This window comes from Macrosteles quadrilineatus, unplaced genomic scaffold (assembly GCF_028750875.1).
Source record: "Macrosteles quadrilineatus isolate MER2022 unplaced genomic scaffold, UCM_ALF_1.0 Scaffold_9__3_contigs__length_116548681, whole genome shotgun sequence".
Taxonomy (NCBI): Eukaryota; Metazoa; Arthropoda; class Insecta; order Hemiptera; family Cicadellidae; genus Macrosteles; species Macrosteles quadrilineatus.
Genome location: NW_026542602.1, coordinates 86,318,724 through 86,345,580, shown reverse-complemented (window position 1 = coordinate 86,345,580; position 26,857 = coordinate 86,318,724). Strand labels below are relative to the sequence as shown.

Below are 26,857 nucleotides of genomic sequence, written 5' to 3'. Positions count from 1 at the left end.
CGAGTTCGCTGTGACCGCAGAAAATGTTCACGATTTCACTTTATAAATAACCACGGAAGATGTTCAAAATTTAGCCGTGCTCAAGGAAGATGATCAACGATTTCACCGTGATTACAGATGATGTTTACGATTTCTGACAAGACCACAGATGTTCTTGATTTTGCCGTGACAGCAGAAGATCTTCGTGAATACAATGTGACTGTGGAAGATGTTTATGATTTCACTATGTGTATGATATTATTAGCCATATCAACACAGGCAGTAGTATTATAAATAATATTTTTTAAATCAATACATTCCAAAGCAACCCGATTTTGGTTCGAGAACTGAGGGCCAACATTTTATACCTGACCTGGCCCGAAGTCAAAATGTGTGGCCGACTCTTATTCAGCAAACTTGTTAAAGTAAACCTAATAGTTCACCTGATAGTTGTTGGGTGGTTGAGATTCCCCTTCGTATTTGCGCTTCTGACCCTGGTGCGGATGTTGGTTGTGTGGAGGAGGTCCCCGGTTGGAGTTCTGTTGATGTTGCGGGTGTTGTTGTTGATGTTGTTGGTGCTGTTGTTGCTGATTCTGCTTCTGCTCCCTCTGTTGAGACTGAGCGTGGTTTTGTTGATTCATCTGTTGCTGTTGTTGAGCACTCTGCTGTATCTGAACATTCAATGTAAGTTTGTGTCTTCAAGCAGCAAAAGTGATTGAATAATAAATAGGCAAATTAAGAATCATGGTGGAAGAAAGCTAATCACACGATAAGGTTACAAACACAATCTAGGTTTAACATTTAACCCTAGACACACAAAAAATCCTTATTAGATGCTTTATTGGCCTATTTTAGGGTATTGATTTAGATTTGTAGCTTGGTACACTTTTTTATCCAGGCAGAAAATATATTAAAATAAAGAGAAAACTATTACCGGGTAGCTTTAATATTGAATATACAGTGTGTAAATTAAGTATTGAAACAAATCTGTATTTTTTAAACTGAAATAGATAGAAATATTCTGTTTGTAGCATTGATTCTTAACAAAGGTTCCGCAATGTTTTACACCAAAATAAATTTTAAACCCCTTAAACAGGGTAGGGGGTGACTTTTTTTTTCAAATAGCAACCCCTATTGAGTGACCCCTCATTTTGAAGGATTTGTCAAAAGAATCACAATGACGCAAACCCGAGGTGGATATCTCACCCCTAGCCAAAATGGTTGGTATTCACAAGTGCAAAAATAATTTTAAAATCACTTATTATTTGCTTTGGCATAGGCAATTTAGAATTTTATACGAGAAATAACCATGATTTACAGAAAAGTAATTTTTGGATAGCTTATACAAACAAAGACAAAATCAGACATTTCCGCAGACAACAACAAAATGTTGTTAGTCATGAAACGACGACAGAGTGCAGCGAAGGCAGACAGCTGGATTATAAAATTCTAACGTTCAGATCCATCAATTCAAAAGTAGCTCGTCAAATTTTGATTAAACTCTTGTTTTACTATATGGGACTTAAATTTAACCTTGCAATAAAACACAAATGAAGTTTTTAAAATTTAAATATACCTGAGGAGTTTGCTGGGGACTTTGTGACATGTGCTGGTTCCCCTGTTGAGGCTGATTCTGTTGCTGAGCCATTTGAATCTGTTGTTGATGACCTTGTTGCGGATGACCTTGTTGCTGTTGCTGTAGGATTTGTTGTTGCTGCTGAATCTGTTGTTGCTGCTGCTGTTGCTGTTGAATATGTTGTTGTTGCTGCTGTTGCTGTTGAATATGTTGTTGCTGCTGTTGTTGCTGTTGAATATGTTGTTGCTGCTGCTGTTGCTGTTGAATATGTTGTTGCTGCTGCTGTTGCTGTTGAATTTGTTGTTGCTGCTGCTGTTGCTGTTGAATCTGTTGTTGCTGCTGCTGGTGCTGTTGAATCTGTTGTTGTTGCTGCTGCTGCATTTGTTGCTGTTGTTGTTGAATTTGTTGCTGATGGATTTGCTGTTGCTGTTGGATTTGCTGCTGCTGAATTTGTTGTTGCTGCTTTTGTAGTTGCTGTTGAGCTTGTTGCTGTTGTTGCTGCTGAGATGGTTGATGCGGTTGTGATTGTTGTTGCTGAAGTTGAACCTGTTGTTGCAGTAGCAGCTGCTGTTGTTGCTCGACTGGCTGCAACTGAACTCTAGTCTGTTGCAGTTGCAACTGTTGAGTCCCGGCTCCCCGGATCAACTGTTGTGCTATTGGCTGTTGTAGTTGAAGTTGGACCTGTTCAATAAATGCACATGATTTAGAAAATATGATTAGTATGGTTGCTTGCGTAGCATAGTGATGAGTGTCTTTGAATCAAACCTATAAGTTAAAATTATGTCTCTGAAATAGATTGATTCTGGAACTGGTTGACATTCATTTTGGCAACAAATTTATGATAAACTCCATCAAAAACAGTGGTTAGATGCTCTCTTCACATAAAGATTTTTCAAAAGATTCTGAAGTATAAATTTTGTATAATAATGTTCCAAGGTAAAATTTTGAACAATGCTGAACAGTTTTGCACCTAAACAAATTCATTAGCGTTTCCAGAGTAAACTAAATCACACACCTGTGTCTGGCCTGGCTGCAGCAACTGAGGGTTGATGAGTTGGACTCCAGGCTGTAGTTGTATCTGTACAGGAGTAGTCAGACGCTGAGGGTTGATCAATCTAGACACTCCAGCCTTGCCAGCCTCCCCTGGCTGTTGGTACTGCAGCAGCATTGTCACCTGCTGGAACATAAACACAATTGTAGATACAACATTTAGAACCATTGTTGAAAACATATAGAAAAATACCATTGGTGATTGGCTAAAATTGGTCTAGAGCCTAGAGTAAAGAGGTTTTAATCGTTGTCCACTACACCACCAAACCCTTTCAAAATAGGCTACAGTACTTGGTTAACAACTTCAAGAATTGGTAGGAGTACAGCTGCTGTTGTGGTATCAGCACTTGAGTCAACTTGGCTAACCTAGCCTAGCCTACATTACAGTAAGGTTGTACCTGTTGAGGCTGCTGCATGACTAGCTGCTGTGTGCCATTAGGCCCAGGTATGAGCTGCAGCTGAGCTTGTTGCTGACCTTGTATCAGCTGCTGCTGTTGTGGTATCAGCACTTGACCACCAGCTCCTCCTGTCTGGATGTACTGCAACACATAACATAGAGATTAAACTTGTATAAACACTCTTTAAACAATTTGATGGATTTTACAAGTTCCATACTACTTTGTGAGAGAGGTGCTGAAAGACAGAAGAGAATTTGTTGTTGATTACGCCTAGTAAATGTTGGGGGCCTGCGGGTCCTTGATATTTTAGGGTTTGGTCAGGATGGTCTGAGAGATTGATTTTTAAATCGAACCGAGCATTAAATTTTGAAAATCCAGAGAGCAATTGCAAAGATAGTTTTGTCGTGAACAATTTTCCTATAACCGCTGAAGATGTTCAATATTTCTTACCTCAGATTTTTTTACTTTCCGGTGGCTGCGGAATACACACACGATTTTGTCGTTAACGCAACAGATGTTCACCATTTGGCCATGACTGTGGAGGATAATCATGATTTGGTCAAGCCGCAAAGAGATAAGAGTACAATGAATACAGTATTTTAAAACTTTTACAAAGCAATCCAATTTTGGCCTAAGACCCACCCAAAGGCCAATACTGTTTACCCAACCCTACTTAAAATAACAAATTTGTCTCTAGCACTCTTGCTTGGTGAATACAGAAGTAAAATAACAAATTAATGTGGTAAATGTTTTGAATCCTACTGAGTGTTTAGAATAAGGTGAAGAACCTTTGTTAGCATGTTGTGGGGAGCCAGGACTTTTGTCAGGTTCACTATAATTTCCCAGACTGACTAGGGCTTACTCCTTACTATAACTGACAACTAGGGGTGTGCGAGTACTCGAACCTTCGAGCTTTTTGGTCGAGCTTTTCATTATTTGGCTCGGCTCGAGGCATTTTGAAAAAGCTCGAAGTTCGAGCCGAGCTTTTAATACTAAGTCAAAACTAAAAAAAAACGCTTAATTTGGGTCGTAATTGGAAACAATGTTATCACAATTCTACGTTGTTCAAGCATTCGAGGTTTGATAAGCACGAACCTCAGCTCAGTCAAGACGCAATGATTATCGATCGTAATTTTGAGGAGATAGTAAAGAGACAAACTACCACCTATCGCGTTGTCTTTCTAACACAGCTATTCGTATCGTAATATACAACGCAGTGCGAGTGCGTGATTGGCTCGTCGCTATGGCGACACACGGTTGCCGTGGCAACCTACAGTGCGCACTGAGCACTGCGCCTTGTGTGGGAGGGGAGATTATACCAACAAACAATTTCAGGAATTCTATTTTGGGACGGATGAAAGATAAGGAAGAAACAAAAAGTGGTCACGTGTGCAAATGTAGTGGGCGACACAATAAGGATGTAAACAAGTATCAATCGTCGTGTCGTTGTTCCTTGTTTGTTTACTTTTTCAGATTCCTTATCAAACGCCCCTATCTGCTATCTCTCTTTCTCTCTCTGCTCTCTCTAACAATGTACTGATTAAACAGATTGTGGTTGACGACTTTTCTACTTATAAGTTTCCCTGCGGTTATTTTAGTTCAATCAATCCCATAACCTTTCTAATGTTTATCAAAATAATTAATTATCTGTTTTGTATTTTATTTCCTTTAAACCAATCCCTATTTACCATCTGTATTTTATAGAATAAAATGTTTGTTTATAAAGTTTGACTGGCCACACAATTTTGTACCTATTTTATTTTGTTTAAAGTAACAGTTACTTTGATCATTATTTAAATATCAATAAGTGGTGCGTGCTGTAATGAGTGCTTTTTATTATCAAAATAAGTAATGGATTATTAATTTTTGATAATACATGGGTCATTGAATACCATAATGTGATGTAGTCTCCTATTTGTAACTTGCAAATAATAATAATTGAGAGTTAATCCTGGAAAATGAAAAATAGTGAATGCATTCATAACCCTGTTGTCAAAACAGCACCGCGGGTGTAAGGGTTTATTGTTTCAGAGGCTAGGGTGTTTCAAGGACAAAGTGCTGGGCCTCCCGGCTCAGGGGGGGAGGGGTGGTGGTGAGACTGAGAGAGAAATGGGGGAGGAAACTGGTTTTGGCTATTTATTGATTAGTTCACCGACCCTTCTAGATAACAGAATTTAGTGACAGTGTTAAATCATCGTGTTCATTATTTCATTTCTTGTTTACTTTGTGTGTTATTCTATTAATTTTAGTGTTTTGGTCTATTTCCTCTATATGTCAATTATACAGGGTGTCTCAGACCACCCGGCCGGCTTGTATAGCTCCAAAATGAAAGCAAATGGAAACCTAATTGCAACTGGAACCCCCTATTTTGACCCCAAGGAATTCAGCTAAATTATTTTCAACCCCAAAAAAGCACCCCAAAGGGCAGATTTTGGGGGGTGGGGGTGGTTTTTGGGAAATTTTCAAATGTAAAGGGGGGTCGTGTTATACCTCATTTTAAAGGTCCTTTAGTCCTGAGTATTTTAGTGGAAAAAGATTTAAATTATCTTCATCCCTATTTACAGGGTGTTCAAAAACGTACAAAAAATAGACCTTTGAACTACTTTTTACTGTAAAGAGGTGGAATTTCGTGGGGGGTTCAAATTTTTATAACACTTTAATTGCTAAATGAGGTTTCAAAAAACTCCGGTTTCAACCCTTTTGCTATCTTTTTACTTATGTTACGCATTTTCAAACTTTTCGAAGTTTCAAAAGCTGTTATCTCAAAAATTTCAAATGGCAACATGGGTTTCATTACAAACCACATTGTAGTCCTTAAAATTTGCTACAAATTTTGTATTTAATGTTTTTTGGTATATTCATTGGTTAAAGACATATAGCGAAATTAGTGTATTTTAATGTTTTATTAAATGGTATTCAAAGTGTTTGCTGTTGTAAATGTACACGTCTAGGTCTCAATTAAAACTAATTATGTTAAAAAATAAAAATACTACCCAGATTGTTGATCTTGGAAGATTGATAAAGGAAATAACACAACTGCAAATATTCTTAGTTATTTTACAATTCCATGGCTCTAATAGTGCTTTGGATGAATACTGTCTATAAATGCTACTTGTAAATATTAAAAAATCATCATGAAATCAATGAGCGTGTGTGTGAAACTGATCATGTTTGATCAAATAAAACAAATTTTAAGGAACTTACTGGACCTGTACGAGAGGTGAATGCATCTGCGGTAGTAAAATACCAATACAGTACGTAAATAGCATAGTGGAGAAGAAGTACTACGTGCCTATAAACAGAGTTGGGGTTTGCATGGAACAAAATGGAAGGCAATTTAAGCATTTGTAGAAGTCCAGCGGTATGTAGGCTATTAATGCTGATTCAAACAAATTATTCAATTCAAGCACTATTAGAGCCATGGAATTGTAAAATAACTAAGAATATTTGCAGTTGTGTTCTTTTCTCTATCAATCTTCCAAGATCAACAATCTGAGTACTATTTTATTTTTTAAGACAAAATTAGTTTTAATTGAGACCTAGAGGTGTACATTTACAACAGCAAACACTTTGAATACCATTTAATAAAACATTAAAATACACTAATTTCGCTATATCTCTTTAACCAATGAAGATACCAAAAAACATTAAATACAAAATTTGTAGCTAATTTTAAGGGTTACAATGTGGTTTGTAATGAAACCCATGTTTCCATTTGGAATTTTTGAGATAACAGCTTTTGAAACTTCGAAAAGTTTGAAAATGCGTAACATAAGTAAAAAGATAGCAAAAGGGTTGAAACCGGAGTTTTTTGAAAGCTCATTTAGCAATTAAAGTGTTATAAAAATTTGAACCCCCCACGAAATTCCACCTCTTTACAGTGAAAAGTAGTTCAAAGGTCTATTTTTTTGTACGTTTTTGAACACCCTGTAAATAGGGATGAAGATAATTTAAATCTTTTTCCACTAAAATACTCAGGACTAAAGGACCTTTAAAATGAGGTATAACACGACCCCCCTTTACATTTGAATATTTCCCAAAAACCACCCCCACCCCCCAAAATCTGCCCTTTGGGGTGCTTTTTTGGGGTTGAAAATAATTTAGCTGAATTCCTTGGGGTCAAAATAGGGGGTTCCAGTTGCAATTAGGTTTCCATTTGCTTTCATATTGGAGCTATACAAGCCGGCCGGGTGGTCTGAGACACCCTGTATATTTTTTAATATATAATTTTACTTTTTACTTTGTCTCTTCACCTTTTTGGATCCAAACCAATCATGTTCTTTTTGATTAATACGATTCATAAAACAAAAATATTTTGTGCATGTAAAACAACAAGAATAATCACGTGTTTTTATATTTATTTATTTATACAAAATGGAATAAAATATTCATAGTAGTTACAATATACATATTTAATCGACTTGCTAGTTGTTTTGTTGTCATTCAAGATAGCGCTGTTCTGTTATGAAAGACAATCTGATTGGCTCAGTCTGCACTGCATATCTCGTCAGGCCTTCAATCATATCCTCATATCCTTTTATTTCTTGCATCTTAATTTAGTTCAGTTCAGTTCTTATCGTGATTATCTACTATTTGATGTCTTGACAATTCTCAATGTTTTTAGACATATTAAAATAATATTGTGTTTATTTAAAAATTGACTGAACATTATTATTATTATTATTATGCACTTTTTGAAGAAAAATGTTTAATAATTTATTTTTTTGATAATGTTCAGAATTCAGAATTATGTTTGAAATTCCAGATAGGGTTAGTTGCAAAACATCTTTTGCTGAAAATAAAATCATAACACTCTCTAATATTTTCATTTTTTACAATTTAGTTTCCGTTAAAGAGAATCTGAATAAATTTGTTCTTTGCAACTCAACCCATGGGTATATCACCAGACAATCAAAAGATTTATATATTCCTCAAGCCAGGCTATCAAAATTTATCAAAAGTTATAAATACTTGCAAATAAAACTATTTAATAAACTTCCAATATATTTTAGAAATCAGGAAAGTATTCATTTGTATAGGTCAAAATTATCAGATTGGCTTACAAGTCTGTGCTTTTTATTCAGTTGATGAGTTTTTGCAGAATGAAGATTTTTTAACGCTTAAATGTGAGGCCAAGCAGTCTTGATGATTCTTTGTTCTTGTTATGGTCTTTTCCCTGTTAATTTTAAAGTTTTTATTATTACTGATGCTTTATCCTTTTAACTTTATTTTAACATTTTCTGTAGAATATTTAATATTTTATTTAACATATGTAACAAAACATGTTGACCTTGTCTATTGTAATGTTTATATTATCAAACGACAATAAAGATTTATTATTATTATTATTATAAGGTGACGCTAGGAAAAGCTCGGCTCGAAAAAGCTCGAGCTCGAAAATATTTTAAAAAGCTCGGCTCGGCTCGGCTCGAGGTTGAAAATCACTATTCGCACACCCCTACTGACAACTAACCTTATTGTTCCTTATTTTGACTATCGCTACCTACAAATCAATACAAAAAACTCCATACCAAGAAATTTACATTTGCATTTTGTTTTTGTTTTTTCTAAGAAATTTTAAACTAATTCAAAATTTTAGGACAGTAGGCCTAACTACCAGCAATATGAACTATAGACTGGGACGGGTGGCGTCGTCCTGTTATCCAGCTACTAGGTCACGAATTGTGGATATTTATAGGGATGCACTGTGGATGCGATGCTCCCTGGTATGGATTAACGTCCGCACTAGTGAGTACTACGAATATCCACAGTACTATCCTGATAATTAGACCATTTCGTAAATTACAAGGAATAAAATGTGGTTCGGATTCCACTATAAACTGTAGGTCCCTTAGTTGCCATTAGCTGTATGGACTATTAATTAACAGCTGTGTCTAAGGAACATGTTGGCCTTAGTCACTAACAAGACTACAAGATCGCGCCACTCATCCTACACTCATCCTTCACTCATATTTGGGTTAAAATACGCACATAGTGGCGTCCCCATCTTAAAAAATTGATAATTGATTGATTGATAATTGATAATTGCATAGACGACTTTTAGCACAATTGCTTGCTGTGTATTGTGGTTGATGGCTCACCTGTATGGGGTAGGTGGCCTGGGTGATGAACGCCTGAGTCTGGCTGTGTTGTGCTGCAGAGCTGGATACGGAGACAGGAGGAGGTCCAAGGTGTGCCTGCGTAGTTAAGGAAGGCGGAGGCTGACTCAATACCTGCATACACACAATAGTACAGAAATCAGCTAAAAAAATATATTCACACACCACTGTGGTATTAATGATCTACCTAAAGAATACAGTAAAACTCCTCATTTTCAACCCCCACGGACCAACCCCTTGTCTAATAACACATTACAGGATTAGCTTATGAAGCCGAAATTTCCTTAAATATAATCAAGGGACGCATAATGTCCGTGTTGTCGTTTAAACCCAAACAACACCACTGAAAAGTTTGTTGTTGCCAGGAGGCTAAAATAACTGAAAGATTGATTCAAATTAAAGAGATACTGTGCCAAATACGAGTTCCGTAAAAGAGAAAACCTTTTTGCAGGTTATCGGTTTTTACATTGGATTGTACACTGATGAGTTGATATTATATGGTTTTACAGTACAATACTTGGTTTGCTCCCTGACCTGTTGGAGAGCTTGACTGTGAATAGGCAATCCTGCGATGGGAGGAGGTTGTTGAATTCCCTGAAACAATCAAATGTTTATATACTCTTTGTATGTGAAATTCTCAGTATTAAATACAAAAATAATTGACATTGTAATAATTATAATTTAAAAGTGAGTTGTCCGTGTATGAATTCAGATTACTTTCTATACTATAAAAAAGCACAAACTAATAAATCAAAACTCAAAAGAAATATTATAATCATGAAGATTAATTTTTATAGGACCAAGATGTTTATAATTTTGCCTTGACTGCAGTCGATGTCCTCGATTTAACCATGACTGTAGAAGACGATATTGTACGTGACCTTTCAAAATTTCTGCATGACCATAGCATGATTTACGCATGACATTCTGGATTCTGTTGTAACTGTGGTGTTCACAATATCACAGTGACTGTAGAAGATGTTCCTAATTTTTTTGTGACGCAGACGACATTCTCAATCTCCCCATGAGAGCAAAGACACATTGTCGCCCTGAACACAAATAATGTTCAGAATATCACTGTGATTGCAGAAGAGGTTGACGATTTTGTTGCATAATCAAACCGTGAGACATTGCCTACCTGAGTGAGAGGTCCTGTATGTGAAGGTATATGTACACCTGGTGGTGGCATTGTGACTGTCTGTATAGGCGGGGGCTGCTCTATTATCTGTGGCGGGGGTACAGCCATACTGGGTGGAGGGACACTCACTAAGCCACCAACTGGAATCAATATAATACACAGTGAACACAATTAAAACAAGCTGGACACATATCTACGAATGAGGTAAAACTGATCATAGTCCTCGTTTCTACATAGTTAAAGAGGCAAAATTCTTTACCATTCAAACAAGTTTAGTCTGACAAAATGTATAATATTTGTGATGTGATTTTGCTACTTGAGAATTATTTTTATGGTTAAAGGTTAAATAGGTTTGATCATATTTGTAAATTGGGAGATAATAAGTAACAACTGTACCTTGACCAGGCAGAGGTAGTATCAGCCCAGGGGGTAGCTGGTCAGGGACCTGCAGAGGTCCAGGTAACTGGGGGTGTAACTGGACAAACTCTTGCTGTATAGTCTCTACCAAGTTGAAGGCCAGTTGTCTGGCAGCCTGCAGTACCTCTATCTTTTGATGTCTAAGGACAAATAATATTTATTTATTACAACAAGATACGATAGCTAGGCCTAAAGATATATTACTCAACAGTTACAATGACAATTAGTAGAATATTAATATATTAGGCCTAAAATAAAAGAAAAAAGTACACTAAACAAGATAAACAATATAGACATTGTAACCAATGAAATATACTGGTATAAAGAGGTTATATAAAATACCCCAGCCACAGCAAACCTGCAGACTTGGCAACAAAATTCCATTTTCCTGGTTGAGTTTTTACTAAGATACTTCTTTAAAATGACATATTTATTCCCTAATTAAATAGCATTAGGTTAAATAAGAACTTTGGGTTCCTGCCTCAAGGAAGGCTCAAGGATACTTACACATTATGGTATGTTATTTTATATATTATAAACACTGTCCTCTATATGAGAATTACTTACTCCACACAGATGTGCAGAGGTTCTGGAGACTCCTGGCCGCCCAGACCAGACTCTGGGTAGCCACTGGTACGTCCCCTCAGTGTTACTACAGCACCTGTCTCATTACTGATGTATTGTAAGTTGGCACCACCAGGGCCCAGCACCTTGCCTCTCACGTCAAACGTGGCTGGAGCATGGTCCAGACCCACTATCACTTTTTCCTGGACAGTAAACCACTTAAAATCATCTAAATAAACCCATTGTATTGATATAAAGTTATAGTCCAGTGAATAGAGGTTAACTTACAAACGGTCCGGTAAGTCTAAATTTTTTATATGCTGTCTAGGATGGTAAGTAGGTGTTTAAAATGAAAAATGCACAATTCTCCCCCCTCCGCACCCGCCGCCATATTGAAAAATCTAAAAAATCGGTACTTTCTAGAGATTTTCACCTATATCTCCGTTTCGGTGCGTTTTAGCAAAAGATATGTAATGTCAAAGTTGTAGAAAATTAAATTTCCTATAATATAAGTATAACGTAACAATTTGGTTCTAAGTAGTGATGGGTCGATTCCAAAATTATTCGATTCCGATTCCGATTCTGAAATTTGGGATTCGATTCTCGATTCCGGGTTCGATTCCGAATACCATGGTTCAGGATGACAAAAAGGTTTTTAGAAATTAATTATTAAATAAAACCCAAACATTATTAGAACGAAACACACAATTTTAATGAGGATAAACACAATAATAATAATAATAATAATACAATAACAGTGAAATCATCTGTACGAATGAACGTAAACCGTAAAATTAAACCTACAGCACATTTTTTCAAACATTTTTAACAATGACTTTTACTTTTAAATATAGGCCTAGAGCTTATAGGCCTACGCTACAAGTTTACAATTACCACTCAACGTGAACAAAACTGATTTTAAAAATAATTTTAAAGGTTTTTAGAAATTAATTATTAAAACCCAAACATTATTAGAACGAAACACACAATTTTAATGAGGATAAACACAATAATAATAATAATACAATAACAGTGAAAGAAAACGAATGAACGTAAACCGTAAAATTAAACCTACAGCACATTTTTTCAAAAATTTTTACAATGACTTTTACTTTTAAATATAGGCCTACAAGTTTACAATTACCACTCAATGTGAACAAAACTGATTTTAAATATAATTTTAGTCCTACCACTGGGATTATAAATTGCAATGCAGCATAATAATTGCAATTTATTTTAAGACTGGTAGCCTACACATGTTGCATTTAACAAAATATTGACAATGGTAGGACTAATATTTGTAATATTCTATTGGCTAAATAAAAAGGACGATCGCTCTAGTCTCGTTCAGTAGTGACGTTTCGGGACCGACGAATACGAATAGAAGTGTTTTGTTAGACTTTGGTAATGAATGGTAGCTCAGCAGTCGGCTCTGTTTAGGGATGAGCATCGATAGTCGATGTTTTCGCATCACCGATTTTTTCTATCGATTTTCGTTGTTTTTCACATCGATGTTTTTGACCAAGTATATTGAGATATCGATGCTTTCCGTTACTGGAGAGTACAGAGACCAGACGAAAAATTGAAGAAAAAAATCTATGTCTTAGTCCCAAAGGCCAAAAACATCGATTTTTTCACAACGATGTTATCGGTTACTGATAACATCGTTGTACCGATGCAATGCTTCAGTTAGTAGCACGAATACTAGAAAAATACCGGTATGGATCATGAACATAAACAAATGACGTCGTTGGCCCGAATCCTATACGAATAGCAACATATGTTTTGAACATATGTTTTGGGTTTGGCAGTTCCATTTAAGCAATGTGAAATAATGTTTATTTTCGGGCCAAAAATGTCATTTGTTTATGTTTATGATCCATACCAGTATTTTTCTACTTTTCTAGTATTCGTGGTTAGTAGCCTTGGTACCGCTGGTTGATCTAAATCGATGCTCATCCTTTCCTTGTATGTCTTGTGAGCTGTGACGCAATGCTTACTCGCTCCAGTCCAGTTTGCCCGAATCTCCAATTCCCATCGGTTAACTGTTTCTCATTGTACTAAGCCTCTGTATTGAGTTCGCATCTATTATTTCATTTGCAATACGCTCGCTCTAGTCTCGCTGACTTAGTGACGATACGACCAGAACTTGTTGTTTGCTCAGAGTTGCAAGCAAATCATTAGCAATCTGAATTTATTTTGTTTCTTTGTTGCTTTATATGACGTTTGTGGCTGATTTTAACCAATTTTATGAAAGAATCGAAGACAGTTGGAATCGATCCCAAACCCACGGAGATTCAAATCGAATGCTCGATTCGATTCCGGCGGAATCGAGAGTATTTTGGAATCGAGAATCGGAATCGGCCCATCACTAGTTCTAAGACTTATGGATACAAAAATATAAAAATTCTTTTACAATAAAACGTCAAATTTTTTTGTTATTTTGTCAAATTTCTATCAGTCCAAGCAAGCTAAAAAGACTGACACAGGGAACGTTAAAAAATTGCAAGAAAACGTTTTATGGTTTTATTTGGTAGTGTTGGGTCTGTAAAGTGACATACTAAAAGTTGCCAAAAATCGGGCTACAGGAAACTTCCTAAAATCACGATTAAAAATGGTGTGTTTTCCCAACATTGTACAAATTTGAAAAAATATATACCACATGCATATTTTACTAAATATTTTTTTAGATATTGACTTGGGATGACCACTGAAGTTTATTGGGTGACTAGCTGTAACCCGCGGGCTTTGCCCCGTTTAACTTCTTAATTTTCAAGATTATCTCGTTCGCATGGCTCAATCACGTCCTGGTTGAAGTTTGTTCGCTACGCTCACTCACCTTTAGGTTGGAGCTCGTTCGCTACGCTCACTCACCTTTAGGTTGGAGCTCGTTCGCTACGCTCACTCACCTTTAGGTTGAAGCTCGTTCGCTGCGCTCACTTGCCTTCAGGTTAGCTCGTTCGCTACGCTAACTCGCCTCCAGGTTGAAGTTCGTTCGCTACGCTCACTCACCTTTTGGTTGCAAATTAGCTGTTGTCATAAATGTAAAAGAAATAATAGTGCTGCACCCTGTTGGTAATCCTTGTAACTTTAATGCTATTGAACATCATAGAACAGAACCAACTTGTTTAATTGAAACAGCTGTTAAGATTCAATAATTCCATTTCTCATAAGGTTAACATGGGAAACTCCAGAGCCACTGGGGCGGAGCCCGAAAGGATTTTTGAAATAAGAATATGCCTATATGTTAATCGGGAATGTGAGCTATCATCATGCCAAATTTCAGCCCAATCCGACCAGTATTTTTCGAGTTTACTTTTCCCATACACACATACAGCAACCACCTCTTTTTTATAATAGTATAGATAAGTACTTCATTTACATAGGGAACTCATTTTTGGCCGCCATCTTGGATCCGCCATATTGGATATAAATATAAAAAGAAATTAAAGTAATGATAACGTTGTAAAACATCATTACAAACTAGATTTCCACGCTGATTTCAATGCCGAAATCCGTTTTTAAATATATATTTACGTTTTGAAGATATATTCAAGGGAAGCGAAAACTCTCCCCCATACATTTCTTAGGGATGTTTCGTACATTGAAGGTTTTTAAAAACCAATTTTCTTATATCTCCAGTTCTTATCAACGCTTGCAGTTCAGTCTAGCCTTAAAATATTCTGTGATGGGCTTTCATTTGAACTATTGATAATTCAAATCAGAAAGAGCTTGGTGATGTATTAACAACTCGAGACTTAATAAAAAAAATATTTCTAAAAAGCTAAATTTAATATTGTTTTGGGGATTGTAGCTCCGCTAACTTGTTCGATTTGAATGATCAATAGGTCAAATGAAAGCGCTTACATCACAGAATATTTAAAGGCTAGACTGAACTGCAAGCGTTGATAAGAACGGGAGGTAGGCTATAAGAAAAATGGTTTTTAAAAACCTTCAGAGTACGAAACGTCCATAAGAAATGTATGGGGGAGAGTTTTCGCTTGAATATATCTTCAAAACGTAAATATATATTTAAATACGGATTTACACATTTAAATCAGCGTGAAAATCTAGTTTATAATGATGTTTTACAACGTTATCATTACTTAAATTGTTTTTATTTATATCCAATATGGCGGATCCAAGATGGCGGCCAAAAATGAGTTTTCTATGTAAATGAAGTACTAACCACCCAATAAACTTCGGTGGTAGTCCCAAGTCAACATCTCAAAAAAATATTGCATAAAATATGCATGTGGTATATATTTTTCAAATTTGTCCAATGTTACCGCCATTTTTAAACGTGATTTTGGGATGTTTCCTGTAAACCGATTTTTGGAAACTTTTAGTATGTCACTCTACAGACCCTAAACTACAAAATAAAACCATAAACCATTTTCTTGCAATTTTTTAACGTTCCCTGCCTCAGTTTTTTTTAGTTTGCTTGGACTAATAGATTTGGCAAAATAACAAAAAAATTTGAGGTTTTATTGTAAAATTTTTTTATATTTTCGTATCTATTAGTCTTATAACCAAATTGTTATACTTATATTATAGGAAATTTAATTGCCTACAACACTGATATTACATATATTTCGCTAAAACACACCAAAAGGGAGGTATAAGCAAAAACTTTAGAAAGTACCGATTTTTTTGATTTTTCAATATGGCGGCGGGGGCAGAGGGGGGAGAATTGTGCATTTTTAATTTTAAACCTACTTACCATCCTAGACAACATATAAAAAATTTAGACTTAACGGACCGTTTGTAAGTAAAACCCCCTATTTTTGTCTCTATTTACTGGACTATTAGTAATTTGTCAATTCTCGATACCAATTCTCAAAACCACCGACTCTTGGATACTATTACAAGTACCATAAATACATCTAGATTCGGACACCGTTTTATAGTTGTCTCATAGTTAAGTTATAGCATAGATAAAACATACTCCCCCAAATAGATTTCTCATCCTAATGGAACAGCTGAAGACAATTTTACTGTTAGTTCTGTACGGTTTATGTAGAGGTCGTGTTTTGTTTACAATTTGTTTCCCGTTATTACAGTCATTTAAAACCTCGTTTAACCAAATAATACGATCTAATCATAAACAATAACTTGTCTCCTAGTTATATAACCAAACAGTAAAGCACAAATCAAAAAATTAACCCTAAAATAATAGAAACAAAATTTTGTTGACACTAGCGCCCAGTGTCACCGTACATGAACTGGACACGAAAAACGTGCGTCAAAATTTACAATGGGATGACAAGTCTACTTGTGTTGTTTAGTCTATGGTTATAGGTTCTAGTCAGAGTAATTTATTCTCTGAATAGGTACAATTTGTTACCATCATACATCTCAATCGTCAAATACCAAAGGAACTCATTTCTTTTTTTTAAATACCATAAAATATATTGATTATGGTATATATTACTCACCATTCCTGGAAAAGAGGTCTGCATAACAGTTGGTATGACTGGAGGGGGACCCATCTTGAACTTCTCTTGCTCCATAACTTCCTTAATCAATGAGTCGATTCGCTGAATGGCCACTGAGGAAAACATTTTGGCTATTAGTCAACAGTATTCAGAACCAGCAAGACAGACATGTGGAAACAAATTGTATTGTTGTTTTAGCTAGAGGTGCTATACATTGCTGTTCTGTACCACATGCCCAATTTTATGTGTTTTGTACCTGACGACCTAAAAATTCTGTTGATAATGTTTCTTTACCTACTTGCTTGCATACTTGTAGTTTCTGTCCGTAGTCCAGAGGCAGGAATTGGACAGGTGAATAGGGTAACAAAACAATATTAATAAAAAATAACTTATATAAAAATCACATTCTAGGCCAAATAGCTCCGTTTTGTGAATTTAGAAAACCTTCCATATCATAGAAACCATTTTTTGTCAGGAAAGATTTTATTTCTGTTTTTAATTTTGAGATTTTTTTTTATATTTTGGAGTTGTTTTGACAGTGCCTGGACAAATTTTAATCCAGAATAGTGGGGTTTTTGTTCAAACAATTTTAGTCTGTGTTGTTGAACATGAATTCCTTTGTTTCTGGTGTTGTATTTGTGATCTAAGAAGTGAGATTGAATGGTGTTGTTGTTTTATGTAAACTACTGCTTCATAAATGAAAATTCAAGGGATAGTTAAGCGTCCAAACTGGATGAATGCGTCTCCCTCAAATTAATAACTTGGATTAATAACTTATCCCTCAAAGTTTATCAGGCTACTGATTTGAAAATATTCTATTGAGTTGGATAGGGATATGCTTGTGATAGTTTGACCTGAATATACACCTCACTTTTTACAAATCTCAGCACATATCAGAGATAGCCTAAATGAATTTTCGACAGGTTGCTGGTCCCCAAAACCAATAAGAATTAAGAATCACAATGGGCACCCCTTGAATGCTATAGGTTACAGACAACTCCATTGGAAAAACTCCAAGTTAGCCTACAATTTTCTTTAAACAATATATTACTGTACTTTTACTTATTCATTTATCCTATTTATGTTTTTGGCAATCACACAGATTTAAAGATCTGATAGACTAGTTTAAATAAAACGCCATAGCCTAGATCTTAAAACTACAAAATAATTGAATTTTAATTAGGCTACTTGAAAAAAATCAAAAGTTCACATGTTCGAGAAACAAAAATCAATTTCAGCGCAAGTTCTAGCTAAAATAATCTGTGACAAAACAATTTCAATCGTTCACTGAACTAATCATTGAAGGATCATACATTGGAAACTTGGAATGTATCATATTTTATGAAATGATCTACTGCCTAATTAATTGCTAACTGCCTACTGCCTAATTGCATTTGATAAAATGGTTCATATGTTTCTGATTATGGACAAACAACTAGGTCAACCTAAGCGGTTTTGAACACTTACAATCCAATGATTGTTTGTTAGGTCCTTGAATGAATAGATACAATGGTCTCTCGCCCTTTGGAAGTTTGTCCTTGTCCTCTGGGTTAACGTATCGTCCCCTTGTTGAAATTGAAGCTCCTGGAGTGAAAACATAATTATAAAAGTTTATTAGGATTTTTAAGAAGGATAGCAGGCTTACCTGGATGGGAAAGAGAACAAACTGGCTCAAGAAACGAAGAAACACAAAAATTCACACTAAGAAGTACCTACATGCAAAACCTTTAAAATATTCACCGTCACTGACAGCAATTTCAACCTAGGAACAGAGTTTTTCAGGCCCATTGGTCAGACTATTGTCTATTTTTATATGATATATGTAAGGATTTGGTTATGGCCAATAGGGCTGTGCATACTGGCAATAAATCAAGACAGGTCACTAAATAACATATAAATGGAAAAGCCCTCAATCACTGATTCTCGAACTTCCAGACTAGCAAGGAAGCTAAATTTCAGTTTTACCCATTTTTCAGTTGAAAAATAGGAAAGTTAAAGAGTTTTCATAACGGATTTACAAAAGGGTTATGCCCTAAAAACCCTTAAAAATCCAAAGTTTTTTTGCCATTTTGTTTATCATATACAGTAGACTCCCTCTCATACGGACACCTTTTAACCGGACACCTTTTAACCGGACATCGGTTTAACTGGACTACAGTCGACGGAAATGACATCTCTTTAACCGGACAATTATTATCAGCACATTGGTTTAACCGGACTAGATTGGCAGGAAGTGGGCGGGACTGTAACGACTGTTCTTGTGGGAAAGATTTGAGACCAGTGATCACATGTCTAAATACGATGCTCTCCTAAATTTAAGTCGAATATCACCGTAAACGGTCCATTTTAATGAGTTTTTGGGGACGTCGGCTTAAACGGAAAAACCGTTATCCGGACTGGTCTCGGTCCCGAGGAGTCCGGATAAGAGGGAGTCTACTGTACTATCTGTTTGAAACTTGTTATCTACACCACATGTTTTTGTTTATTTTTCATCAATATTGATATTCTGTGTCCTATACTATAATACGAGCTATGTCTGTTTGTCTGTCTGTAATATATATCTTGGAGTCCAGCGGAAGGATTTTGACTAAATTTTGGAATTAGGGACTCATAGCCCTAATAACGTGATAGGTGACAGCCACTGCCTCAGGAAAATTCGGATTTCGCTACACAACTCATTTGAAAATTGAACAATTTAACCTTGGCCTTATGTTGGTTGAACAAAATAACAAGGAAAAAGTAATCAAAAGAATTGCCACTACTCACATGTTTTTATAAAAAGCCATCCACAGTATACTAGCAAATCACAAAATACAGTAAAAAGGGAAAACATGTCTTGAGCAAAGATTACACTGAAGATTACTCAATATAGGGGAAAATAGTTCTGTTCAAATACTGATTATTTTACTAAGCCCTCCCACCAATTAATTGGCATAAAACTATTACCGTATGCTAAATTCCAATGAAAAAAAAAAACAGAGAAGTAATATCTCAATTTTTTTAGAAGTAGTATCGAAAAAGTGAAAAATCATTGCCACAAGACATGTTGAAACTAATATGATTTTGTTTATATAATATTTTTTATTTGCTGTCTGTAGTGGGAGTAACAGTTAAACAACGGGTTTCAATGACTAGAGGGGAGAACAATTCTGTGCGAGTACTTAAACTTAAGCAAGATCATAAAAATGTACCTTTTTTAATTCTATGCTTTTACATTTCAGAGTTTTTATTATTTCAGCGATCAAATATCTGTGTATGGTTTGTAATAAAAATGTTTTTTTCATAAATAATCAAATGTATGTTTACAATATTGTTTTATTTTAACTATTAAACACTATTAAACCCAATTCACTACAATCAAGCAAGGCTTGGTCCCCCGGGACTTTCTTTTATTTGGGTTTCACTGCAGCTTACGTTTGAATTCCATTTGTGCTACAATTCTTTATCTTTTGGTTGCCCATATAGAATGGGGTTTGTTCTTAATTTATGTGCTTTTAATTTGATTTCTTAAAAAAATATAGATCTTGATTTATTTTGTCTATACAAATCAAGAAAATACAAAAGTTCTTTTCAGATGACTTTGGGACAAACAAAGGTGGCATATTGTCTATTTATTTAACACTTGAACAAGTAATCTATTCAATTGATAGTTAATTTCTATTTAACTAATGATGATTCCTAAAGTTTACATCTCTATTTTACAGGTAATGGCTTTATTTAACAATTTAAAAGTTTACCCAAGTGAAGAGCAGGCAAAACAGTTGGTTTTATCATAAATTATTGGGTTGGAATAACTTCATATCAATTAACAATCCATGATTCACATTCATCTTAAGAGTGTTGGGTGAAAAAATAAATGTTCAAAATTTTATTTCCATTTGGATTAGGTATACCGGTAGCCTATTAGAAATTAATTTAGTTTCCAAAAATTTATTTTTATATCCGATTAGGTATGATATTGTAATCAAATTTGAAATTGAAATCATAACCAGGCTTGAAAGTGTTCAAACAAACGTAGGGGCTGAAGCACAGGCCCGACAAGAGAAAAAATTTGCTATTATATCTTATATCAATTATCAATCATTGATAGATGAATTTTGAGCAAATGTTTTATCGTGAAATTTTAAAGTTTTACTCATTAAAATGTAAACTTGTTGTTTTAATGTTGTTAATGTTTAATGTTGTAATGTTGTTTTAATGTAAACTTGTAACATTACAATAAAATTTAAAATATCAACACACAATATTAGTTAATACCCCATTTTTGCTGAGGGTAGTAGGGATTTATTTGTTGAAATTTTTAAAATGGTTAGGCTAGTAATAAAGTTTAAGTAGCCTAAGTTATTCTTTCCTTTTACCAGTAGATTTGTACTTTTATTTTTGGAACTTGACTTCCACAGCCAAATAGACTAGCTGCAGTACACCCCACTAATCACAGTGGTGGCATCCACACCGATTTGGGGATCAACTGAACTCATTGCCAGGGTTCCCTCAAGTCCAGCCTTAATCTGACAACCTATGTGTCCGTGCTGGGGTCAAGTATACCAATAACTTAAACAACTCTTCAAGGTACTGGAGCAATATAAATATAAAAACAAGAGAGCATTAGCAATTGAGATGGGAACGCCAGGCTAGATGTGTATTTTAATCCAAATATAAGTGAAGGATGAGTGCAGAATGTTGTGAGATGATCTGTGCAGCTTTGTTACCGGTACTGACTAAGATCAGCTGTTTCATCAGTAAGGATAATTGATTTAAAGTCCAATGATCAGGGACAGCTGGGTTTGGTTTCGAATCATCAAAAAGCTACGGTACTAACTTTTCTCAGGATCAAACCGACGACCATTGTTAGGCGAGGACAGTAAACGACTCAGCTACCCAGCCATAGGTTATACAGAGGATGGGAGAGTTTAAGTAGTAGGTATGAGAGCCAATCAAGAAGAAACATAAAGATCAATCGGTTTTTGTAATAATAATATAAGATCACATTTTAGGTTAAAATACATTGACATGGTACCTAGGCCTAAGTTACCTGAAAAGTGGTTGATTTCTTCCTGGGTGATACCCTTGGTAAGGAGATTCCTTGCAGTCACTGGGACATCGTTGATCTCAAACTCAGTTTGAAATAGATCAGTTGGTGCTTTGTTGGCATTAACAAGCTGAAATAGATAAGATTATAATTACTCGAACGCAATTTGCATTAACAAGATCTATAAAAATGCAGTGAATGTAATAGGTGTTTGACTAATTAAGTATATACAGTAAACTAATAACGTAAATCTATACAATTGAAATCAAAATTTTACCATCTCAGATCTATATGAAATTTGGTACGGTATAATTTTACTAAGCACACCCTATAGGGACTAAGAAAAATGACTTCAACTTATTATCTCAGTAAAAAAATCATGTCTCCAGTTAAAAATTAAAAAATAATAAAGAATCCACCCAATTTTGAAACTTAAAAGTGCTCTAGCACATCTTTGTCATTATGTAGCATTTTATAGGCCTAATCCATTTTTAAATAGGCCTATACATTCACAATAATAGAGGTCATTGTAAAGCAGGAAACCCACTGGTCCGACACTCTCCGACACGTCACCTTCCGTCAAGGCTCCGACACCTTCCGACAAAATTACTTTGCATTATTTTAAATGGACTGTAACCCACTAGTCAGACACGACACCTTCCGATCCGACACGTCACGACAACAATGCTCTCTGGGGCATTCTTGTCGGATGTCGGATCCGTCATTTCTCCACTCTGCGTGCACCAGGCCTAGATTTACTGTCTAGCTTTGTGTGTGATCACAATATATATCACAATAATATGTGGAACGGATATGAAACATGTGATCACAAGAGTGTGATGTTTTTGTACAATTATTGGTTACAGAGAAAATTCAAAGAATTTTTATTTTAAAATTCCCATGTTATTCTTATGAAGAATATTATAAAATATTGCAAGTTTGCTTTCTGATGGATATATTTTGATCACACTTGGTAAATTTCTTTATTTTATACTAAGTTATTAATACTTTACTAAAAACCACACTTTTTTACCCTCCCTGTAGCAGCAATCCTAGGTACTCATAAAACCTAATGTTAATTAAATACACTTAATAGAAAATCAATTTGGTTAAATAGAAATTTGCATAGTCGGCAGGTTTGCTGCGACGGGGGTATTATTGTTTACGTTTTGTACTGTACTTTTTGCTAATTTCCCTGTAGGCCTAGTACAGTAAATGTTACCGGAATTATCAAGGTGGGTCTAGGAAGGTCATTGGCCATTGTAATCTCTCATACTAACAGAGATCGTCATAAATGTTATGGACTTTTTTCATTATTTGCTCCCTAACTACTTACTACTAACTACTAACTTCTTGCTTGTGAACAGTATGTGATCACATGTTCCATCGCAACTGGCACTGTTAGATTGGTGGTGTATTTCTCGTCGGAGGCCTACTGTCGGAGACCGTCGGCCCAATGGGTTAATGCCTTAAAATTGCGGAAGGCGTCGGAAGGTGTCGGAGACTTGACGGAAGGTGTCGTGTCGGAGAGCGTCGGACTAGTGGGTTTCCTGCTTAAGAAATAATATTTTCCAATTGCAAATTGTAGGTAAATAATGAAAATTTACCTTACCGTAACATTTTTTAAAAGCAATGCTTTAGGCCTACATTTTTGTTTTCTCGAATAGTCTTTGTGTAGATATTATTATGGTATAAATTTCATAATAGGATTAGGGAGTAGCCTATATTGAATAATATTAGCCTAACTTAAGTTAAGTTTATAAGGGAAAAGTTTGAACTATGTTTTAGGCCTGTGGTTCGTTTTATATTTTCAATACTTACAATGGGGTTTGGTTTGATTTTTCCTTTCTTAGCTAAAACTGCGTCTACCCGAGCTGCTGCCTCGACAGCCACCTCGAGACTACTCTTGAGTTGGTACATAGCACTGCAACATCACATAACAATGTTTCTAGCTGTAAAATGCATTAGGCTATATTTCTAAAAGTAAAGTGGGGATTAAAGTAATAGGCTATGTCTTTTATTGTAGGCTACAGCAGAAACAAAAAGTGTTAGGAAAAATTGTTGGACAGATTAAGGATCCAATATTAGTTACGTTGAATAATTAAGATAACCATATCCAAGGAACAAGAAAACTTGTTGTTGGGTAGTAGCTCTAATATGTAATTTAGGTTTCTTTCAGTAGGGTAGACAATATAGGCTACTGCAATCAATGTCCATATCGAACCAAAACTATCAATATTTTCAATTATACAATCTATTAACTTAGTTACTCTAGGCCTACTTTGAAATCAAATTAAACAAAATGGTTTGTTTGCACAAACAAATATCATTTGTTTGTATTACAAATTTGAGCTATCATTTTTTCAATAGCCTACTTTGACAAACGTGATTGATGTTAGCCTTTCGTTTACATGTTTAAAAATATGCAGAGCCCTTCTACCACCTATGAACACCAGCCGCTACTGATTTTTTCTAGCCTAAGTGAATTAAACCCAAGCCCACCAGGCTAACTTAAGCTTAGCCTCATAGATAGCTTCTAGGGTAAGTTTATTTTTCTGAAAGGGCCACACTTTTAATTAAGTTTTGGAGTCATGATAACTTAACAATTTAAACTTCACTTAGGCCTACCCTACCAACTACCAATTTAAACATGTAAGTTACATAAGTTGGGTAAACAACTTAAGTAAAATACCCAGCTTAAAGAAAGGCTTACGGATATTATAAAAATATGCTTGGCCAAAGGCTTGTTTTAAGACTGAATGGCTCTAAGTTTAGTTTATGCCAATTAAGATCGATATGGGCCTGTGTGGCTCAAGGTCCAGAAGGTATAGAGAAGTTTGCCACTGCACGCGCGTAAGTAAGGTGCGGAGTCGCGTCTTTAGTAGTCATAAGGAAAACTACCTATGTTTAACTTTGCATAATAAGGTGACCATGGGAACCTATAACTTGGGCCTGCTTGATTTTTACATCACCATAAACTAGATTTTTACCGCAAACCATTTTTACATTAGGTTTTGTTTTCAGAAAAAGTCTAGGCCTAGTGTTTGTTGATAAATGACTTTAAAAAAAGAGGGTAAACTTACTATAGGCTAGTCTAAAGGTTCCCATGGTTACCTTAAGTAACTTATGAAACGTGTGTGTAGGCTAATTACCGCCGTATGTTTGTTAGGGTACACTTCCATATCTGTTGGCACTAAAAACCGAATGAGTAATATTGATTATTTGATTGTTTAATTCCATATATCGTTTGGATAGTTAGGAACCTTAACTTACCTAACTAACCAAACGATATATCGAATAATCGATAGGCCTACTTATCAATCGATATTTCCATTCGGTTGTTTGTGCCAACAGATTTGGAAGTGTAGGCTACCCGTTTGTGATATTTTCAGAATGGTGCACCGCGCTACCGGCCCATCCTTACAACCTTCTCCAGAAATGCCATCTAACTTTTTTAAATGTAGGCCTAGTTATTTAAGTGTATTAGGCTATTGTAGGTGGTTATGTACAAACAACTATGTTATCTAACACTGGGTTTTAGGTTACCAATCACTAGAAATCGTTATCAAACACTAGGGAAAGTGTAAACATTTCAGAAAGTATTTTTTTTAAACTTACTTAAACCTAATCAGTATCAGGATCAATATGGTATTTTTTTTACTCACTTGTGATAAAAAATAAAAATTCTATGACATGATGAAATAAAAAAATGAAGTTATTAAATTATGAAACATTGGGTAGGCTAGATTACCTACCCCAAAAACTCAACTAACCCTGCTGGCGAAGGCTCTCTTACTTTAGGCCTAGGATGAAAGATTGGGTTAATAGAAAAAATTTTGGGTACACTTCCGTATCTGTTGTCAAAAACAACCAAATGAAAAATTATTTGATTTATCGATTATTTCTTTCGATATTAACTTAGGTCTTTATTATTTTTGGTTTAGGCCTAGTTAGGTAAGGTTAACCTAACTAACCAAACGATGTAGGCTTTCAAATGAAATAATCAATATAACTATTCGATATTGGTAATTATTTGGACGTAGTGACTACTCGCAAAAGTGAAATTTTTGTTTTTCATAATGACCTAAATTTCACGCTGAATCCGAATATGACGTTTTTATTTTTCGGAAAATACCGGAAATTCCCGAAAAAAGGGAAAAACGGGAAAAAATATTTTTTACTCAAAATACGTCATGTGGGTACTCAAAATACGCGGGATATTGTGTAGATTAAGAATATGCAAGAATTTTTTTGATCCGATGAAAAACACCGGAGATAGGGCGAAAAAACGGTGAATAATCGGTTAGGTTAGGCTTGGTTAGGTTAGGTTAGGTTAGGTTAGGTTAGGTTAGGTTAGGTTCGGTTAGGTTAGGTTCGGTTCGGTTAGGTTCGGTTCGGTTCGGTTAGGTTTGGTTAGGTTTGGTTAGGTTCGGTTAAGTTTGGTTAGGTTCGGTTAGGTTAGGTTAGTTTAGGTTAGTTTATCAATAACATGAGTATTGTAAGTAAACTAACCTAACCTAACCTAACCTAACCAAACCTAACCTAACCTAATCTAACTCAACCTAACGTAACCTAACTCAATCTAACATAAACAATAATAATAAAATAAAGACCAGCTGATCAGCTGGTATTTTAACACAAACAAACGTTAAACAAAAAATCTAAAATAACATCGCACATTTTCGGGTTAGGTTAGGTTAGGTTTGGTTAGGTCAGGTTAGGTCAGGTTAGGTTTGGTTAGGTAAGGTTAGGGTAGGTTAGGTTAGGTTAGTTTACTTACAATACTCATGTTATTGATAAACTAACCTAAACTAACCTAACCTAACCGAACCTAACCTGACCTAACCAAACCTAACCTAATCTTACCGAACCGAACCTAACCTTATCTAACCGAACCGAACCTAACCTAACCTAACCTAACCTAACCAAGCCTAACCTAACCGATTATTCACCGTTTTTTCGCCCTATCTCCGGTGTTTTTCATCGGATCAAAAAAATTCTTGCATATTCTTAATCTACACAATATCCCGCGTAGGCCTATTTTGAGTACCCACATGACGTATTTTGAGTAAACAATATTTTTTCCCGTTTTTCCCTTTTTTCGGGAATTTCCGGTATTTTCCGAAAAATAAAAACGTCATTTTCGGAT

General features: G+C 35.3%; 1 protein-coding gene across 3 annotated transcripts in view; it reads right to left on the bottom strand.

Annotated features, from left to right (window-relative positions):
• LOC129002480 (putative mediator of RNA polymerase II transcription subunit 26) overlaps window positions 1–26,857 on the bottom strand; it is a 39,285-nt gene that overhangs the window by 11,761 nt on the left and 667 nt on the right. For 2 of the 3 annotated variants that reach the window (XM_054430316.1, XM_054430318.1), the window contains exons 2-14: window positions 23,530–23,632; window positions 21,712–21,838; window positions 18,147–18,263; window positions 16,680–16,792; window positions 11,245–11,444; window positions 10,657–10,817; window positions 10,261–10,400; window positions 9,657–9,716; window positions 9,105–9,236; window positions 3,004–3,144; window positions 2,571–2,732; window positions 1,556–2,236; window positions 423–650 (exon numbers count right to left, since the gene is read on the bottom strand). In XM_054430316.1, the coding sequence (XP_054286291.1) occupies window positions 423–650; window positions 1,556–2,236; window positions 2,571–2,732; window positions 3,004–3,144; window positions 9,105–9,236; window positions 9,657–9,716; window positions 10,261–10,400; window positions 10,657–10,817; window positions 11,245–11,444; window positions 16,680–16,792; window positions 18,147–18,263; window positions 21,712–21,838; window positions 23,530–23,628 (2,361 nt within the window). In that variant the 5' untranslated portion in view covers window positions 23,629–23,632. The remainder of the gene's footprint in view (window positions 1–422; window positions 651–1,555; window positions 2,237–2,570; window positions 2,733–3,003; window positions 3,145–9,104; window positions 9,237–9,656; window positions 9,717–10,260; window positions 10,401–10,656; window positions 10,818–11,244; window positions 11,445–16,679; window positions 16,793–18,146; window positions 18,264–21,711; window positions 21,839–23,529; window positions 23,633–26,857) is intronic. The other variant, XM_054430317.1, reaches the window with a different exon arrangement.